Source organism: Arachis stenosperma, chromosome 4, assembly GCF_014773155.1.
Source record: "Arachis stenosperma cultivar V10309 chromosome 4, arast.V10309.gnm1.PFL2, whole genome shotgun sequence".
NCBI lineage: Eukaryota > Viridiplantae > Streptophyta > Magnoliopsida > Fabales > Fabaceae > Arachis > Arachis stenosperma.
In genome coordinates this window covers 112,293,171-112,307,466 of record NC_080380.1, presented here as the reverse complement: position 1 = coordinate 112,307,466, position 14,296 = coordinate 112,293,171, and the positions used below count along the sequence as shown (strand labels likewise).

At 40.1% G+C, this 14,296-nt stretch overlaps 1 protein-coding gene across 1 annotated transcript; it reads right to left on the bottom strand.

Moving 5' to 3' along the window:
* Positions 1–11,104: 11,104 nt before the first annotated feature.
* Positions 11,105–13,883, bottom strand: LOC130975326 (uncharacterized). Its single transcript, XM_057900136.1, has 3 exons — positions 13,378–13,883; positions 13,000–13,171; positions 11,105–11,425 (listed from the first exon to the last, which is right to left on the bottom strand). The coding sequence occupies exons 1-3, from the start codon at positions 13,881–13,883 to the stop codon at positions 11,105–11,107; spliced, it is 999 nt and encodes a 332-aa protein (XP_057756119.1).
* Between the last annotated feature and the right edge of the window lie 413 nt (positions 13,884–14,296).

Sequence of the window (14,296 nt, the reverse complement as noted above, 5' to 3'; positions counted from 1 at the left end):
AGAATGGGTAAGATCAGAAATGGGGAAATCATTGGGTTTAGGAGATGTTGCAATTCTTCGGATCAAATTCATTTTCATCTCTTCCTCAATCAATGCATTCATGGATCTCCTTGGCAATCTTAAGTGATTGGATTCCAATTCCTTGGTAATCCAATCTCTCAAATCTTGATCAATAGCCAATTTCTTGGTCAATTGCTTATGAGAAGAGATGAAGTCTGGTCACTGATTATACCACATACATTTCCCAAATCAAGTATTGGTAGGATTATAGTCACATATCCATCTAAACCCAATTTAGTCCATCATGAGAAAGCATTTCTAGCATGATCTCTTCATTCCTCTTCCAAGGTTCCGAAGAGATCCAATTATGGAGAGTTTCTTTTCCAAGACAACTAAGCAATTTAATTAAGATTGAAAGCTTTCTAGTAAAATCAAGAGAAAAGATAGAAGAAGAAGAATGAAAACTAATATTGATCCATCAAATTACAACAGAGTTCCCTAACCCAATGAAAGGGGTTTAGTTGTTCATAGCTCTAGGAATCAAAATTGGCAGAAAAGAAGAATCCATGCTAGAAGTACAGAAAAGTAAAATATGCAGAGAGTAGTTCCCAAAAGTCCAAAAGTTCCTATCTAGTTCAAAACTACTCCTATATATACTACTCTTCATGATCTTCTAGTGAGTTCTTCAAGTCTTGGATGTGGGCTTTGGACCTTGAGTTGAAGCAATTCTCATCTTTAGTGGGCCCAGCTTGCAGAGAAATATGAATTAGGCTTGGGCATTTAGTGAGATTAACGTGGAATACATTTCTGGGTGCGAGAACGTTAGTGGCATTCACCTTTTCCACTAACGTTCCACCCTTATATGACCACGTTATTCTCAACGTTAGAAGTCTTAACGTAACTTCTAACGTTCCTTCTCAATTCTTGGCCAACGTTAATGGGACTCACTTTTCCCATTAACGTTGGCTTGTGCCCCTTTTTGCAAATGTTAATGGGAATCACTTTTCCCATTAACGCTGCTTGCCTCTTGCCCCCCTACGTTAGGTCTCACGTTAGCTTAGCTAACGTAGCTCTTAACGTGGGCATCTATCACCTTCGAGAGTATTAGTGACACTCACCTTTGTCACTAATGCTCTAGTTGCCTTAAGCCCCTACGTTAGAACCCACATTAACTAAGTTAACATGGCTTTTAACATAGTAATAAAGCCATCTCCTAACATTAGTGACAAAAGTGAGTGTCACTAACGTTGGCTCTTTGAACCCCACTCCACGTTAACTTTCACGTTAACAATCTTAACGTGAGAGTTAATGTAGGCAATGCTAATGATCCAATGTTAGTGACAAAAGTGAATGTCACTAACGTTGGCATTGTTGAACCTCTTCCACGTTAGAGTTCACGTTAACTTAGTTAACGTGACTCTTAACGTGGGGCATTGCCTAGTTTCCCAGCGTTAGTGGTGTTCACTTTTACCACTAACGTTGAGGAGAAACGTTATTGGAGTTCACGTTTCTCATTAACGTGGAGTCCTTTTTTCTTCTACGTTAAGTACCACGTTAACTTAGTTAACGTGGCTCTTAACGTAGGCTATGAATGGCTTCGCAGGCGTTATTGGTGATCACTTTTCTCATTAACGTTGCAAGCTATTTGCCATCCCACGTTAGTAGTCACGTTAACTAAGTTGACGTGAATGCTAACGTGATTTTTTCATGGTTCATTTGTCCTGAAATTAAGCAATTAAAGTGCATCAAAGCTCTAGCCAAAGTCATGAGATCATGTATCATTAGATTATCATGCAATTCTGGCAAAAATCTCATGAAATCATGCAAAATTCACAATAGTTGCTTAAATGCAGGTGTAAGTGTATTTTCACCCAAAACTTGCCTTGTTTACTAGGAAAATGCATGAAACTACCCTAAAACAGTAAGGAAAAGGTCAGTGAAACTGGCCTAGATGCCCTGGCATCACAATACCAAACTTAAAGCTTGCTTGTCCCTAAACAAGTACTGAAGCATAAGAAAAATGAAATGAAAGAACAAGAAGATAAGATGGAAATAGCATTCATGGTTCATGGAGTTTCACGCATAGCAACTTAGGTTCTTTCCTTTTAGGTTTCAAGCCTTTATCAAATCCCTAGTCACTCTCTTGATTGCATCCCTTGAGGCTTCTTTCTTATTGATCCTTCTTTTTTTTCTTTTCAAAGTTTATTTTTCTTTTTGCTAGGTGCTTTGTAAGAGGGCGACTTTTTATGATAAGCTTTCAGCCAACACTCCCAAACCAGTTGGTTTTAAGGTGCTAGGTGTTAAGACACCCCTAAGGACTTACTCCCTCAAGTCTCTTTCCCTCATACATACACACTACAGGCACATGGTTTGTTATTATTTCTTTCTTGAGACCTTGGTGTCCAGCACCTCTTTAGGTTACTTAGTGCTCTGTAACAAGGGTTACTCTTGATAGTGGACTTTCAACTGATAATCCCGGATTAGTTAATCCAAGTTACCAAGTGATAAGGCACCCCTAAGAGCTTATTCATCCAAGTATATCCCTTGTACATAAACACCATAGACACATGCCTCAGTTTCAAAACCCTTGATGCCTAGCATTGTTTCTTATTGTGTTCCCTTTCTTATTTTCACTTGTATTGCTCTTCTTTTTTTTTTCTTTTCTTGCTGGGATCTTATTGTTTAGCTAGCCTCAAGGAATGTGTCTCAAACTTAGGACTTAGGATGGATAGTTGCTTTCTTTCCTTTCTTGGTGAACCAACTTAGCTTACTAATCATCCTACCACAGACATTCAGAATGCACTTTACAAAATAACTCCACTCTCATTCTTTTCATAACATTTTCTTTTTGATTAACTTAAAGAGACAATCATACAAGTAAGAAAGGTGCAAGTGAACATTCAAGACATTAGGTTCAATAACATAGACTTAAGCAAGGAGAATTAAATGCATAATTGAAAATCCTAAGCTACCATGGAAGCATGTTCTATTTCATACATGATTTTCCTTATTTAAAGCTTTGAAAAATAAGGTAAACTAAGAAGGAACTTCACCACCTTTCACTTGTTGGCCTGCTCATTCTCTTCTGCTCCCTTGCCCTCTTGAAGTTTACTTTGTCTACTTGTGCTTTCCCTCATTCGGTTTATTCTGGCTATCTTCCAATCCTCTAGTGCCTTTCTGACAGATTCATAACTTTGTTCTATCCTTTCGCGCTCCATTCGTGCTAACTCATCTTTTACATCTTCATATTTTGTTATTCTAGGATGCAAAACAGGTATTTGTCCGACTAGGTATCCAAGCCTGGCTTGGGTATTCACATGATGCCCAGCCTCACTCAGGTAGACACCTTCCGAAAATGCTCTATGCTCATCAAAAAGATCTGCTTGTTCTCTTTGTATTCGATGCATCTCGTGGATGTGTGCCCCTTGATGTGCTTGAATGTTGATTAGCCTTTGGATGGCTTCTTGTTGCTGATCTTGTTTTTGACTCAAGTTGTGGAAGGATTCACTCCATTGTCTCCCTTGTTCCAATTGCTGATCCATCAATTGTTTTTGCCATTCCTTTTGCTGGTCCATCCATCTAGAGACTGATCCTTTTTGGCGGTCCATTAATTGCATTTGAAACTCCTTATGTGCCTCTTGATTTTCCATTCATTGCCTGGATAAGGTATCAATAGCTTCTTGCAGTTAGTGCATGCTTAAGGTGGCTGGGGGTTGCTCTTGTGGAGGTTGTTCTTCTTCAGTTTGAAGGGTTGGCCTCTTTCTTACCCTCCGTGGAGGTAGTGGAGCTGCAACTGTATGCATCCAACGATAAGTGATTGGAAGACCAACCGTTACCCACACGGGGTTCGCATCCTCGAATATCACCCTGGCCAGTCTGCAAAGAAGAAAAATAGTGCTGGGATAGCCCAACTTTCCTCCAGAAGCACTCTTCTCAGCAAACTTCGAATGCCTTGGGCTATGATTTCATGAACCTTGATCTCTCCTCCTTTCATTATACATTGTAACATCGTTGCTCTCTTGAGATTTACCTCTGAGTTGTTTCCGGCTGGGAGGATGGATTTTCTTACAATTTCAAACCAACCTTTTGCCTCTGGAAAGAGATCTCCTCTTTTTATAAATTTGGGTTTTCTCTTGGGAACTTTTTCCCAATCGGCTCCTGGCACACATATATCTTGTATAATCTGGTCATAATTGGGAGGTTTGTCCATTCTTGAGTGATAGCTCTCCTCTTCAAAAGAAATGCTTCTCAACTTCAGCACTCTCATGATAGTCATAGGACTAAAATCCACCATGACCCCTCTCACAAAACTTGTGTATGAGTCATCTGCCTTGTCTTGCCTAACTGCATTTGCATAGAACTCTCTTACTAGAGTTGCATTCACCCTTGTGATCGGATCGGTAAGGAGCTCCCAGCGACGTTGCTCCACCTTCTCTATGATCTCCGGACACTCGGTTTTTGTTACTTGGAAGCCCAGTTCATAAATTATTTCTTTGTCAGCCATCCACCCATATTGAAGTGCATGATGAAATGTTCTAAACTGCACTTCATCAAAAGGAGGATGTTCTATGGGTCCCTTCCCTTTTTGTCTCTTGGAGCTTGACGATGCCATGTAAGATAGTTGCTATGTTGGTTATTCTCAAGATGGCTGTGAGGTTGTATGTGAAGCTTTGGTGAGGAGTGATGTGTGTAGGACTGAAAAGAGAGAGTGGAAACGGTGAGTATAAGTGTGTATGGAGAGGTTGTGTGAAGTGGTTTAAATAGGAAAATGGCAATTGATTGAAGGGTGTGGATTGATGATGGTGTTTGATAGTGGACGGTTGGGGTTTTAGGATTGAAGGAGCACAAGGATCAGCTCCTTTATGGGGGTCTTGTTTTGGTCTCCAAAGCCATCCATTCCCGATGTTGCATGGCAACACTTCCAAGGACATTCCCTATGAGGACAAGTGTGAAATTCCCTTGGTGTAGTGGCCGAACCTCTTGTCCTATCAAGTACCATCAATGTCCTTTTTGATTCCCTATATATGACAAAGAGAGAATGTGAAGATTAATTGCAAAATTGGTGGGAAAATTCAAAAGGTGAACTAACGAAGCAAAAATCTCTCTCCTTTTTTTCTCTTTTTTTTTGGATGCAACTGAACTAGTTATTAAGCTTCTCAAGCATGCACGTCAGCACACCAAACTTGTTTGTGATCCTATGGTACAACAAGTTTGGGACCTAAATCTTTCTCATAAAGTGTGTTCAAACCTCAATTGATGTGTTTGAACACTAAACTTATCATGTACTATACGTTGTATGTGGAGAAACTTTATATTAGTTGTCAAAGTTGGATTGAAATTCCATGGAAATTATTTTGTTGCTCTTATTAGAAATTTAAGAAAGAGAGAGTTATAGAACATGGGTTGCCTCCCATGAAGCGCTTCTTTAGCGTCACTAGCTTGACGTTGGTTCTTTGTCAAGGTGGTTGATAGTGCTTGAAGTCCTCTCCTCTTGCAGTGAATCTATATCCGTTAGCTTTGTTGACGAGCTCCAGGTGCTCTAAGGATAAGATTTTATTGATAGTATACACAGGAGGTAGCTGAGATGGAATAGTGGGTAGGTGAGGTGGTATAGATGCAAAATATGTAGAAATAACTTCATCACCTGGTGAGAAATTGTCTGTAGGAATTTTCTTATTTCTCCATCCCCTTGGAATTCTTTTCCTTGTTTCCATTGATGTTTTATTGTTTTCTATGGATTCTTTCTCTAGGGGATTCTTGTTATTGATCTTGCATGACTCTGGTGGTTCTGGTTCCTCTTGGATCACCTTTGAACATGGTTCTTCCTAACAATATGGCTTCTCAACCAATGGGGCTTTCAATTGTGTTGTTTATGCTTCCTCGTTTGGCTCTTCTATCATCTTATTGTCTTCGTGATCTGCTCCTTGTGAGAGGTTGTAAACATTGAAAGTGAGCTGCTCATCATGTATTCTCAACACTAACTTTCCTCGTTCTACATCTATGAGTGCTCTAGCTGTGGCTAGGAATGGTCTTCCCAGAATGATGGGGTAAATAGGATTCTCATCCATTTCCAGAACGACAAAATCTGTGGGAAGATAGTAGCTCCCAACCTTCACCAGCACATTTTCAGCTACTCCTACTGCTTGTTTTTGTGTTTTGTCAGCCAATCTGATAATTACATCAGTAGGAGTTAATTCATTGATTTGGAGCTTCTTCATGAGAGAGAGAGGCATTAAGTTGATGCTTGCTCCCAAGTCACAAAGCCCTTTGTCAATCATTGTTTCTCCTATGGCACAAGGAATGTGGAAGCTTCCTGAATCCTCTTTCTTTGTGGGTGGTCTTGGTTGAATGAGAGCACTACAATCTCTGTTCATCTTGATTGTTTGTCCACCCTTCAATGGACTTTTTCTGGCTAGTAGCTCCTTTATATACTTAATATAGAAGGGCATCTGTTGGAGGGCTTTAATGAATGGTATATTTACATCTAAAGATGCAAACATATCAAGAAACCTTGAGTACATTCTCCCTACTACACCACCTTTAAGCCTGTGGGGAAAAGGTGCATATGGATTCAATACCTCCTTCTTCTTTCGTTCTTCCTTGGATGTGAGTGGAGTTGCATAGCTTCCTTCCTCTTGACTTCCCCTTTGGTTATTTTGGAGGTGTTCTACTCCATTCGTACTCCCCTCATCACTTGTGGTTATCATTTTGCATTCTTCCCATCTCACTTTCTTTGGTTCTCCTCTTGGATTCTTTTCTGTATCACTGGGGAATCCATCAGTGGGTTTGGGAATTTGTTGAGATAGATAACCTACTTGGGATTCCAATCTTTTAATGTTTTCTCCTTGGTTTTTGATGTTGGCTCGCACTTCTTCCTTAAACACTTTGTTGTCTTGGACTTCTCTGCACATGTTTTCAAGTAGAGCCTCAATCTTTGAAAGCCTATCATCTGTGGATGATGGTGGGTTGAGATTAGGTGGTTGAGAAGGTTGGTTAGATGGATGTTGGTAATATCTCTATGTAGTGTTTTGATGAGTGGCATTGTTATTGGAGTTGAAGTTGGAACGTCTCTGATCTTGTCCTTGGTCTTGTTGGTTTCCCAATCCAAAGTTTGGGTGCTTTCTCTATCCAGAGTTGTAGGTTTTAGAGTATGGATCATGGACTTGTCTAGGTGAATTTCCCACATAGTTGGCTTGCTCTCAGTCACCTTCTTCTCCCATGTTTACTCCTTCATGAGTTGGTAATGAGGTGATGGCTGCTGCAACTTAGTTCTCTTCCACCTTCTTGGTAAGATCTGCTAGCTACTTGGTGATCATCTTATTTTGGGCTAACAGTGCATCCATGTGGTTCAGCTCCATTACTCCTCTAGTGTTACTTCTTTTAGAGGCATAGAAGTAGTCATTCTCAGCAACTGTTTCAATGGCATCTATGGCTTCTTCAACGGTTTTTTTCTTGTTTAAAGAACCTCCTGATGAATGATCTACAGCCTTCTTTGACTCATAGGAAAGACCTTCATAGAAGATGTGAAATTGAACCCACTCATTAAACATCTCTGGTGGACATCTCCTTGTCAAGTCTTTGAATCTCTCCCATGCTTCATAAAGTGTCTCACCATCTTGTTGCCTGAAAGTCTGCACCTCAGTTCTTAGCCTATTGATCCTTTGAGGAGGATAAAATCTTGCTAAAAACTTGTTCACTACCTCCTCCCAATTTGTCAGGCTTTCTTTTGGGAAGGATTCAAGCCACTTTGTTGCCTTGTCGCTGAGTGAAAAGGGGAACAAGAGCAACCTATAGACATCGAGGTGGACTCCGTTGGACGTTACCGTGTCACAAATCCTCAAGAAGGTGGTCAAGTGTTGGTTAGGGTCTTCTTGAGCACCTCCTCCAAATGAGCAATTATTTTGCACCAAAGTGATGAGCTAAGGTTTTAGCTCGAAATTGTTGGCATGTATGGTGGGTTTCTGAATGCTGCTTCCACAGTTTCCTGGATTAGGATTGATATAGGATCCTAAGACCCTCCTTTCATGCCCAGTCCGGTTTGCATGGCCTTCTCTGGCATGATTATGAGCTTCTTCTTCATGATTGTTCTCCAAATTCTCTTCCATGTTGGGTTCAAAATACTCTTCCTCTTCCTCAGCACCAATAATTCTTTTTCCTCTTGCCTCCCTTTTTCGTCTCTAAAGGGTTCTCTCAGGTTCTGAATCAAAGGATGTTGAGGTTCCTTCTCTTCTCCCTGTCATACAACAAACAGAATGCACAACAGGAGATATAGTAAAGACTATTTTTGTTAGAATGATTGTTAGTGTGAGTGATGCAATTTATCAAACAGTTAGTGGGTTAGTGAGCTGAATTATGATAAACTAAGAAAAAGATAACAGAAAATAGAGAGGGTAAAGGGGATGAGGAGGAAATTAAAAACAAACTAAGGTAAATTACTGAATATAGAAAAGAATAGCAAAAAAAATAAAAAATGCCTAATCTAGTGATCTTCTAGCTTAATCATTGTTGATTCAAAATCAATCCCTGGCAACGGCGCCATAAACTTGATGCATGAAAACTTGTCTCTCAACAAATTTTCCTTCGGCAAGTATACCGAATTATCGTCAAGTAAAACTCACTATAGAGTGAGGTCGAATCCCACAAGGATTGATTGGTCAAGCAACTTTAGTTAGAAGAATATGCTAGTTGAGCTAAACAGAATTGAGATTGAGATGCAAAAATTTAAATGACTAGAAATTAAATAGCAGAAATTAAAGTGCAGAATCTTAAATGGGGAATTGGGGAAATGCTCATAAAAGTAAATGGCAGAAATTAAAGAGAATGGGTAAGATCAGAAATGGGGAGATCATCGGGTTTAGGAGATGTTGCAATTCTCCGGATCAAATTCATTTTCATCTCTTCCTCAATCAATGCAATCATTGATCTCCTTGGCAATCTTAAGTGATTGGATTCCAATTCATTGGTAATCCAATCTCTCAAATCTTGATCAATAGCCAATTCCTTGGTCAATTGCTCATGAGAAGAGATGAAGTATGGTCACTGATTATACCACATACATTTCCCAAATCAAGTATTGGTAGGATTATAGTCACATATCCATCCAAACCCAATTTGGTCCAGCATGAGAAAGCATTTCTAGCATGATCTCTTCATTCCTCTTCCAAGGTTCCGAAGAGATCCAATTATGGAGTGTTTCTTTTCCAAGACAACTAACCAATTGAATTAAGATTGAAAGCTTTCTAGTAAAATCAAGAGAAAGATAGAAGAAGAAGAATGAAAACTAATATTGATCCATCAAATTACAGCAGAGCTCCCTAACCCAATGAAAGGGGTTTAGTTGTTCATAGCTCTAGGAATCAAAATTGGCAGAAAAGAAGAATCCATGCTAGAAGTACAGAAAAGTAAAATATACAGAGAGTAGTTCCCAAAAGTCCAAAAGTTCCTATCTAGTTCAAAACTACTCCTATATATACTACTCTTCATGATCTTCTAGTGAGTTCTTCAAGTCTTGGATGTGGGCTTTGGACCTTGAGTTGAAGCAATTCTCATCTTTAGTGGGCCTAGCTTGCAGAGAAATATGAATTAGGCTTGGGCATTTAGTGAGATTAACGTGGAATACATTTCTGGGTGCGAGAACGTTAGTGGCATTCACCTTTTCCACTAACGTTCCACCCTTATATGCCCACGTTATTCTCAACGTTAGAAGTCATAACGTGACTTCTAACATTCCTTCTCAATTTTTGGCCAACGTTAATGGGACTCACTTTTCCCATTAACATTGGCTTGTGCCGCTTTTCACAAACATTAATGGGAATCACTTTTCCCATTAACGTTGCTTGCCTCTTGCCCCCTACGTTAGGTCTCTTGTTAGCTTAGCTAACGTAGCTCTTAACGTGGGCATCTATCACCTTCGAGAGCGTTAGTGACACTCACCTTTGTCACTAACGCTCTAGTTGCCTTAAGCCCCTACGTTAGAACCCATGTTAACTAAGTTAATGTGGCTTTTAACGTAGTAATGAAGCCATCTCCCAACGTTAGTGACAAAAGTGAGTGCCACTAACGTTGGCTCTTTGAACCCCACTCCACATTAACTTTCACGTTAACAATCTTAACGTGAGAGTTAACGTAGGCAATGCTAATGATCCAACGTTAGTGACAAAAGTGAATGTCACTAATATTGGCATTGTTGATCCTCTTCCACGTTAGAGTTCATGTCAACTTAGTTAACTTGACTCTTAACATGGGGCATTGCCTAGTTTCCCAACGTTAGTGATGTTCACTTTTACCACTAACGTTGAGGAGAAACATTATTGGAGTTCACGTTTCTCATTAACGTGGAGTCCTTTTTTTCTTCTACGTTAAGTACCACGTTAACTTAGTTAACGTGGCTCTTAACGTAGGCTATGAATGGCTTCGCAGGCGTTATTGGTGATCACTTTTCTCATTAACGTTGCAAGCTATTTGCTATCCCACGTTAGTAGTCACGTTAACTAAGTTAACGTGAATGCTAACATGATTCTTTCATGCTTCATTTGTCCTGAAATCAAGCAATTAAAGTTCATCAAAGCTCTAGCCAAAGTCATGAGATTATGTATCATTAGATTATCATGCAATTCTGGCAAAAATCTCATGAAATCATGCAAAATTCACAATAGTTGCTTAAATGCAGGTGTAAGTGTATTTTCACCCAAAACATGCCTTGTTTACTAGGAAAATGCATGAAACTACCCTAAAACAGTAAGGAAAAGGTCAGTGAAACTGGCCTAGATGCCCTGGCATCAGGTTTTGTGTGTTCTCATTCACCTGGTTCCATTGCTCCCTTTGGCTATTTTGAAATTGGTTGACATCTTCCCTCAATTGGTGCAAATCTCCCTTCATTTGATGTACGTCTCCTTGTAGTTGCTCCCAGTTTACTCCTTCAGGAATTTGTTGAAATTGCTGGTATTGTTGATATTGTGGTGGTTGAAGCGCCAAAAAGTGTGGTTGCTCCTCAACCTCTTCTTCTTCTTCTTGTTGTTGTGGCACATGAGCATGAGCTCTATGCTCTCTGGAGTGGGTTGACAGCCAACAACTTGGCCATTTTCTTAGCAGTTATAGGCTTATCTTACATTACTAGCACCTCATCAATAACTTTCTCAACTCCAGCGTCATCACATAGCTCTTGTATGATGCTGGGGAATGCCAACCTTGTGCTTTCATTAGTGCTATTCAATATCTTGTTTATGTTGTTGGCAATCAACTCCCCAACATTTACATTCTCTCCTTTTATAATGTTGTATATGAGCACAGCTCTCTCCTTGGTCACCTCGGAGGTGTTGGATGTAGTAATCAAAGATCTTCTCACAAAGTCCAGCCACCCCCTAGCTTGTGGGCTCAAGTCCCTTCTTCTTAGTTGGTTGGGTTTCCCATCTTTGTCATTGATCCACTGCACATTTAGTACACAAATTTTATTCAATATTTCATCAAATCCTGGGTCTAGTTGCTTCATCCTCTCCTCATAACTCCGAGTGGATTTTGTCCTCTTCACCATCAGCACCCTTTCTATGTTAGAGGGGCTATAGTCAATGGACTTCCCTCGTACATAGCTAATGTATCCATAAGCTTGCCCTGGTTGTGGCACAGCGTTGGCATAAAATTCCCTTACCACGCCTTCCACCACTTTCCTTGGTGGGTTACAGAAGAGTGCCCAACCCCTATTGTTAATCTCAATGTTGATCTTATGGTGCTCATTCCTTCCCAGTTGGAAACCAACCTCTGGGATGATCTCCTTCTCACTCACCCAACCATAGAATTGGTTTTGGTTGAATGCGGAAAAGAATTTGTATTCATTGAAGGTTGAGCTTGAGGAACCAGAAGTTGGTTCTTTGGTCTTTCTTTTCTTTCAAGCTGAGGACCTTGGTGGTGCCATTGGGTGGAGAGAGAGAGAGTGTGTTTGAAGGTTCTGAGATAGTAGTAGAGTGTTGCAAAGAAACACAAGCAAAATAAAAAGTTTTGCTCCAACACCAAAATTAGGACTTGATTGTCCCAATCAAGAAGAAAGATAGAGAGAAAGGGGATGAAAAGAAAAAAGAGAAGAGAGAAAGAAAGGTCTGTGTGAGTTTCTTTTGTGTGTGGGATGGGGTTTTTATAGGGGTGAGAGTGTGGTTCGAATGGTGGGAAAGGAAGAGAATTCAAAGTTTTCCCACTTGGGGAGTGGCGCCTAACGTGGGAAGAGGCGCCAATCCTTATCCCACTGTGCCCTCTGCTTATGTTGAGTTCCAAAGTGCAAGTACACTTTGACCTCTTTGCTATCAACCAAGTGGGCCCCATTCAATCTCTTGAAAAATGAAACTGGAACCCCATGAGTAATGACAATATAATCCTCCACATTCCTTCTTAATGCTAGTGAATGGACTTGCAACTGATGGGTGTCCCTTGGGACACCAAACTTAATTCATTTGCATCTCAATAAATTGGGTTCATCATTGGGTTTTTAATGTGTTCATGGGAAAGATGTAATTCCAATTATTTCACATTATGTTTCTTATAATCTCCCCTAAACACATTAAAATTCATATTCAAGCCTCCACTAATATATTAAATGCTTTCAAATTAAGTGGCATTGGGCTTGTTAAGTGATCCTCGTATGGTGGTGGCCTCACCAAACTTAATCTCTGGGCTTACTCTTCAAAATTTAGTTTATCCAAATGGTTGTAAGCCTAGATTAAGTAGGTGAGTGGCCACACCAAACTTAGCTTTTTAGCTAGTTCTTAGCCCAATTACTCATCATCAATAAATGCCTTCATCAAGTTGCATTTCCAAAAATAGGAGACAAAATAATTCAAAAAGCTATCCCAACTATCAAAACTGAAATTGAACTTCCTAAGCTAATATTCACAATCTACTTCTAAGAAAGCAATAAATCAAAAGGATATAAAGTGTTGGGGTGCCTCCCAACTAGCGCTTCTTTATCGTCACTAGCTTGACGTTCTTCCTTTTTCAGTTGAGGTGGTAGCTCACTCTCCTTTCAACCAGTGAATCCCCCAGGTAATGCTTGAGTCTATGGCCATTTACAGTGAAGGTTCTTTGTGTTTTGTCCTCCATAAGTTCCACCTGACCATAGGGGTACACTTTGATGATGGTGAAAGGTTTTGACCATCTAGACTTAAGCTTCCCAGGGAAGAACTTAAGTCTATAATCGTACAATAACACCTTTTGTCCTTCAGTGAACTCCCTCCTTATTATCTTTTGATCATGCCACCTTTTTGTGTTCTCTTTGTAAATCTTTCCATTCTCATATGCTTGGCTCCTAAATTCCTCCAGATCGTTGAGTTGCCTTAGTCTCTTTTCTCCAGTAGCTTGCTCATCAAAGTTCAATAGTTTTAGAGCCCAGAATACTCTATGTTCAAGCTCAACTGGCAAGTGAAAAGCCTTGCCAAATACCAATTGGTATGGAGACATCCCAATGGGGTCTTGAAGACTGTTCTGTAGGCCCATAAAGCATCGTCTAGCTTCTTAGACCAGTCCTTCCTTGAGCTTCCAATAGTTTTTTCAAGAATCCTTTTTAGCTCCCTATTGGAAATCTCTGCTTGCCCGTTGGTCTGCGGATGAAAAGGAGTTGCCACCTTGTGCTTGACTCCATATTTAAGCAGGAGTGCTTTCAGTTGTTTATTGCAGAAATGTGTTCCTCCATCACTAATGAGTGTCCTGGGAACTCCAAACCTGCTGAAAATGTTCATTCTTAAGAAGCTCATTACGACCTTGTTGTCATTTGTGGCGGTGGCAATATCCTCTACCCATTTTGACATATAATCTACAGCCACAAGTATACAACTATTTGAGTAGGATGATGGAAAAGGTCCAATAAAGTAAATCCCCCATACATCAAATAGTTCTAACTCCATTATAAATCTCTGTGGCATTTCATTATTCTTGGGTAGATTGCAGCCGTTTGGCACTCATCACATCTTGACACCAAGTCCTTTGCATCCTTGAAAATGCTTGGCCAGTATAATCCACATTGGAGCATATTGGTTGCTGTTCTTTCTCCACTAAAATGGCCTCCATATGCAGATCCATGACATTGCCAAAGCACCTCTTGTCCTTCCCCATGGGATATACACCTCCTCAAGATCCCGTCAGCACACTTTTTGAACAAATATGGCTCATCCCAGATATAGTATTCGGCATCTTTGATGAGCTTTCTCCTCACGTGTTTGTTAATGTTAGTTGGTAGTTCCCCAATGGCTTTAAAATTGGCTATGTCTACAAACCAAGGGGTTTCTTGGATCATCATTAATTGCTCATCATGGAAGCT